This window comes from Mesoplodon densirostris, chromosome 9 (genome assembly GCF_025265405.1).
Source record: "Mesoplodon densirostris isolate mMesDen1 chromosome 9, mMesDen1 primary haplotype, whole genome shotgun sequence".
In the NCBI taxonomy this organism is placed as follows: domain Eukaryota; kingdom Metazoa; phylum Chordata; class Mammalia; order Artiodactyla; family Ziphiidae; genus Mesoplodon; species Mesoplodon densirostris.
The window spans coordinates 37,792,313-37,798,933 of record NC_082669.1 but is presented as its reverse complement, the minus strand read 5'-3'; the positions used below and the strand labels follow the sequence as shown (position 1 = coordinate 37,798,933).

Genomic DNA, 6,621 nt, shown 5'->3' with positions numbered 1-6,621 from the left:
ACTGACCTTTTCTCCTCTTTCCCTGAAAAACGAGGGAAAATATTTTCGTGGAAGAGTAATTTCAAAGCTTAGCAAACCTAGAAACCAGGGGGTTTAATTACTTATTCATGTGGGGAGCACCCAGACAGGAGAGGCTGAGGAACTGGACCCAAAACAGAATTCTCTGCGTCATTTGTTAATGCTTAAATCTGAAAACTGTGACTCTGATTATAACACGTTAAAAAGCCCACATTAGGACAAAGCAGTCACATGGGCTCTCTCTCTCTCTGAACTGATTCCTTTATCTTCAGTTTATTCTTGCCTTCTGCTCTGCCAAATATCAAAAGCTTTGTTTCAACAAGTCATGTAACCTCTGAGAGTCACTTCCCATCACTGCTCTTATCACACACTCTTCTTATAAACAGAATTTTTTTCCTAAATCACCTGCTGTATAACTGTGATAGGCAGAATAATGGTGCCCCCAAAGATGTCCACATCCTAATCCCCGGAACCTGTGAAGGTGTCCTGTGGCAAGAGGGAATTAAAGGCTGCATATGGTATTAACGTTGCTAATCAACGGACTTTAAGGCAAGGAAATTAACCTGGATTATCCAGGTGAGCCCAATGCAATCACAAGGTCTTATAAGTGAGAGAGGGAGAAAGGCGAATCAGTGTCAGAGAGATTGTGTGTGAGAAAGACGTTCCCGGCCACGGCTGGCTTTGAAGATGGAAGCGGGCCCCGAGCCAGGAGGAAATGCAGGGAGACCTCTAGAAGCTACAAAAGGTAAAAGAAACAGATGCTTCACTGGAGCTTCCCTGCTGCTGCTTTGATTTTAGCCCGCTGAGACCCATACCAGAAAGCAAGGTATTAGATTGGTGTAGTTTCAAGCCTCCAGGTTTCTGCGAATTCTGCTAACAGTGGCGATAGGGAATTTATCCAACAGCTATTTATGAGTTGGAGAGGAAAGGGCCTTCATTTTTATTATCTTGCTTAAAAACATCAGTTTGAACTAAAAAATTCCTAAAACTAAAGGGAACTCCCCCACTGCCTGCCGTGACACCTGGGTGTGGCTGCCACCTGCCCCTCCACGAGCCTTCCTTGAGGTGGCTGCTACCTTTCTCCCAGCTCAGGGGCTACTCCTCAGGTTGGGACTGTGTCCGCACGAGGGGTGCCAGAACCCAGGCCGCTGAGAGGCCATTTAGGACATTCTCAGAAGTTGACTATTTGCTCAACAGCATTTCCACCAGGATAATCCTGTGGATAATACCAGGTAATTGCGATGGTTCCCTTCTTTAAAGGAACTATTTCAAACCTTTTTCACAGTATAATTTTATTTTACAAGGAAAAAAAACAAGCTTGAAGATATTTCTTATCCAAAATAGCCCAGTATCTTGAAACCTACAAAGTACTTTATATGTTGTCAGCTGTTGATTATCAAGGCACTGATTAGCCAATTTGAAGTGCTTTGAAATTAAGAATTTCTGGTGCCTTTGCCTCCATCCAGCTGCCTACGTTTTGCCTGTTGCCTTAGTTCATTGCTATCCCCTGTTGATGGGAGAGGGAAGGAGAGAAGACAAAAGTGAAGACTTGATCCTTGTGTCTGTCACTCTAAAAAAGATCTCGTTACATAAGAGTCTGCCACTTCCAGTTTTCTTAGAGACAGAAAGAGCTAATCTGGCCAAAAATAGAAGCCAGAACTAATCGTAAGCAACAAAGGGAAATCATACTTTGCAAAAATCAATAATAAGTTTCCCCTACACTGAAGAGTTTTTAATTATAAAAGTTATTCATGTTTGTTGTAAAAAGAAAACAGAACTATATAGATTATTCACATTACATAAAACCAACAACTACTTCCATTATTCACTTACTCATCTGTATTTGAAAACAGTTTTGTTTCAGTTGTGCATATGTTCCCTTCCCTGTTTTTCGCTTCATATTTGCTTCAAAGGCTGTAAAAGCAGCTCTAAAGAGCTGTGTGTGGCCTTAGGGTAGGGAGTTTCACAGACTATTTTTTTTCTATTCCTCATTAGCACAACTGAAACATAAATCACTACCACAAATTTTCCCCTCACCCCTGACCAGGGCTTCTATATGTACTGAAAACGGTTATGTGGGTGTGACTTAGAGAACGATCACATTCAGTAAAGTCATGTTGCCACATTTTCTGCACATTCTGTAACCAGAAACGATTTGATAAGATGTATGTTCTAGGCAAGCTTGTTTTTACATTTAATGCTTGCTTTCTGTAACATGAAATAAATATGCTGTATGTTGAATGGTCCTGAGTGATACAACACAAATAAATGCTTTGAGAGCAGTTATCAAAAATGATGCAGGTGGGGCCTCCCTGGTGGCGCAGTGGTTGAGAGTCCGCCTGCCGATGCAGGGGATACGGGTTCGTGCCCCGATCTGGGAGGATCCCATATGCCGCGGAGCGGCTGGGCCCGTGAGCCATGGCCGCTGGGCCTGCGCATCCGGAGCCTGTGCTCCGCAACGGGAGAGGCCACAACAGTGAGAGGCCCGCATACCGCAAAAAAAAGAAAAAAAAAAAAAAAAAAAGATGCAGGTGGTTCCAAAAGTTATATGGAATTGCACAGATATCCTAAATGCACTTTTGAGTAAATTTCTCAGCTACCGGAGATGGTGCAGCTGTTTCAGTCCCCTTTCGGCACAGCGTATGTTTTTATCCATGTATGTCATCCACCATTTCAAGTGATGGAAGAGATCGCTCCCCATCTTAGTTTCCTCTTGGGGGAAGGGGATGTACAAGCACTAGCCAGTGCTGGGAAGAGCTGGTCATCTAAATTATGGCAAAAGAAGCATAATTGTGACATTTCAACATGAGTTGGGTGAGTGAATCAGCAAAGGAGTCACAGCAAGTTAATAATCAGTGAGGTTGGAGAAAAATGGTACAGATGAACCAGTTTGCAGGGCAGAACTTGAGACACAGATGTAGAGAACAAACGTGTGGACACCAAGGGTGGAAAGCAGCAGCAGGTGGGGATGGTGGTGTGATGAACTGGGCGATTGGGACTGACATGTATACGCTGATGTGTATAAAATTGATGACTGGGCTTCCCTGGTGGCTCAGTGGTTGAGAATCTGACTGCTAATGCAGGGGACATGGGTTCGAGCCCTGGTCTGGGAAGATCCCACATGACGCGGAGCAACTAGGCCCGTGAGCCACAACTACTGAGCCTGTGCGTCTGGAGCCTGTGCTCCACAACAACAGAGGCTGCGATAGTGAGAGGCCCGCGCACCGCGATGAAGAGTGGCCCCCGCTTGCCACAACTAGAGAAAGCCCTCGCACAGAAACGAAGACCCAACACAGCCAAAAATAAGTAAATTTTTTTAAAAATTGATGACTAATAAGAACCTGCTGTATAAAAAATAAAATAAAATTCAAAAGTCCAAAAAAAGAAACAAACAGAATGAATGAACAGAATCTAATTCAAAATATAAGGTAATAAAACATATTTCAAAAATTTTTAAAAATCAGTGAGGTTGGAGATAGAAATTTTATTTGGGGAAGGCTATCAAAACAGGGCCCATAGGAAAGTAAGTCCCTTTAAGTAGAAATATGGAATAACAACACTGAAATGGTGTGCGTCTGAAAAGTGAATAAATAGATACTAAGAGCAAGTGAGTCAGAAGCACATGAGTGGTTGAACTCCAGAGACCAGATCAAGCAGTGCTTCTTAATACCATCACATGATCTGCCCCGAGGCCCATATTTAATTAAAATAAGGAGTGGAGCACAGCAAAAACCAGAAGAACACCGTTGTTCTTAGTGGATGGAGCCAGAGGAGTTACAAGTTAAACCTTGATTGCCTGGATCTGTGAGAATTCAGCATGGAATGTCTCTACTGTTTCCTGGGATTTCTGCTTCTGGCTGCAAGACTGCCACTTGATGCTGCGAAACGTGAGTAACTGTCAATTTCTGTATTTTTAATCCATTCTCTGGCTGTTGTCTGAAGTGATGGGTTTGTCTGAAGTAACTTTGCTTGAGCCCAAAGTTGGACTTCAGGAAGCATTCACGCTCACTTGTTTTCTTCTTCTGAAAACCACCGGGGATGTTGAAAGTACGGCAGAATGTGTTCAGTCCCCATTCTTTGCTCCAGGCTCCTGAAGTGAAAGACATGCAGCCCCTCTGCTGTGGAGCTTTTTTCTATCAAAATTGCCACCCACTTTCTTAGAGACATTGGGAGAGAGTGGGGGGTGGTGGTGAAAGGCACAGTCTCTGGCTTGAGACCACAGCAACGCTACCCACTAAATTTTGTTTCGTTGCCATCTAACAGGAAAGAGCCTCAGATGAAATGGGGCCCAAAATCTGGAATCAGACTTTCTAATAATCCCAACCCAGAAGCTATCGTCAATCCTGCTGAGGGAATTCCCTGGTGATCCAGTGGTTTGGACTCTATGCTTTCACTGCAGAAGGGCCCAGCTTTGATCCCTGGTCAGGGAACTAAGATCCCACAAGCCGCTTGACAAAAAAAAAAAAAAAAAAAATCCTGCTGATAGGTTTTCACAGACCTGCAGGAGTTTGCTGCCACTGTAGTGAGGATACTGAGAAAAGAGCTAAAGCCCTGGGTCTCTTTTCTAGTTAGAGTAGAGGCTGCATTTTTAACAATGCTGATGCCCAGATCAGTGAGATCAGAATCTTTGGAGGTGGGGTTGGAGCATCCTTGTTTCAAAATCTCCTCTTGTGACTGGAACGGAAGCCAGAGCTGCGAACCACTGAGCTCACCGGCGGCCCACTTGTCCAGTCCAGGGGATGGGCGGTCATGGCAGCCCCTATCCTCCAGTGGAGTGGGAGAAGGGAGTGAATTAGACATCTCCCGGAAGGTCCACTCCACCTCACTCCAGTAGAGTGACAATGTTCCCTGGAGGAAAAGTCCTGATTTTGCCAGACGACTCCAGGGGAGGGAGGTAGGCGCTGAGAAGGGACCCACCATGTGTGTTCACTGTGCTGGCCGCCTCACTTAAATCAGTCAGCTAGTCCTCACAGCCCCCTTTGTGGAGCAGATGGTCCTCCCACTCTTCAACGGGTGAGCACACGAGGAGCCCAGGTCCGGCTTTTCACCTGCTGGGCCCAGATCGAAGAGAGGAGGATCCTGGACACACGTGCACGCGTTCCTCTCACTCCTCCCAGCGGGAGAGAAAAGCCCTACAGCGAAGAGGTGCTTGCAGAGTGCGATGCCCGGCGGCGGCGGCTGGGTGGAGTAGAAAGAGAGGGGGCCGCTGCAGGCTCGGGGTGGGGTGGGGAGGGGGCGCTGAGGAGCGGGCGCTGGGCGCGCCGGGAGCCCGCGGTGCTGGGGTTCCGGGATGGGGACCTGGGCTGGGGGGAGGGGAGGAGAGTGTCGGGAGGCCAGTTGTGCCGCCAGCGCTGAGGCCGGTGACGGGGCAGGAAGAGGAGCCGCGACTTTGACCCGGGAGCCCAGACGCAGGGGCTGTGCCGGCGGGGGGCCGGGCCGGAGAGCGGCGGCCCGGGGTTTGTCACTCGTCTGGGCCGCACAGGGCCTCGCAACAGCCCGGGGAGGCCGGGCAGGCTGGCGCTGTTCCCCTGTCCCGGACAAGGGGGAGGGACCGCACGGCGGATACGAGGACGAGGAAGGCTTTCGTGGCAGCCACTGTCCTCCCTGCCACGAGTGACTTAGCGCCCCTGAGCTTTCGCTTCTTTGTTTGCAAAACTGGGTAAGAGGGTTCTTGTGACACCAGCTACCAAGGGCCTGGAGTAGCAGTCGTACGTGGTGGCAACTGTCTTGTCTCCAAGTCCCCCCCGCCCCCAGGACAGACTACCACAGAGGTCCGGGGGATGGAGGGACAGAGAGCTGACAGGTCAGTGGGAGGCCCCTGCACCTAATTCTAGCCTCCCATCCACCAGCACCCCCTTGCTCTGCTCAGCTAAGGCAGGTTAGCCTGAGGCTGGCTGGTAGTTTGAGAGGAGGCCCAACCTATTACCACATAACAAAACCTGCTGTGCCTGGCTTCACCTTGCCTTAAGGCGAAATATCCTGGCCGCAAAAAATAAGGATGGGTAGAATTTAGCAGTATATAAGACACCAAGGGATTCCTTGCCATTTTCCAGTCATAGCCGTGGTAAAAAGAGGAAGGGGAGGCTATTGACGGAGTAGCTCACAAGTGGCCAAGCCGCCATGTCTCTGCTAGTAGAGCAGGGCGTCCGAAGGGTAGAGGGAACAGCCACAGGGGTGATGGGTGTGACCCCATTTACCTTCACATCTATTCCCCTCCCCACTTTCTTTTTTAAAGTCTTACTGTTGGGGGTTTTTGATTGTTTATTCTATTTTTTAATTCAACTTTTTATTTTGAGGTTATTGTAGATTCACATGCACTTTTAAGAAATAATACAAAGAGGTCCCCGCTATGTACCCTTTACAGGGTTTCTCCCAATGGTAACATCTTGCAAAGTTGTAGTACAATGTGGCAACCAAGATACTGACATTGACATGGTCAAAATACAGAACAGTCACATCACCACAAAGGTCCAAAGCCACTTCCCTTTCCCACTCCACCCAACCCCCAGCCCCTGGCAACCACTAATCCATTCTTTAGTTTTATAATTTTGTAACTTCAAGAATGTTAGAGAAATGGAATCATACAGTATGTAAGTTAGGGGA

General features: G+C 47.5%; 1 protein-coding gene across 1 annotated transcript in view; it reads left to right on the top strand.

Annotated features, from left to right (window-relative positions):
- The first annotated feature begins 3,655 nt into the window (after positions 1 to 3,655).
- GPNMB (glycoprotein nmb) overlaps positions 3,656 to 6,621 on the top strand; it is a 30,079-nt gene continuing 27,113 nt past the window's right edge. The window contains exon 1 of the mRNA XM_060108555.1: positions 3,656 to 3,905. Coding sequence (XP_059964538.1) covers positions 3,836 to 3,905 — 70 coding nt within the window. The 5' untranslated portion in view covers positions 3,656 to 3,835. The remainder of the gene's footprint in view (positions 3,906 to 6,621) is intronic.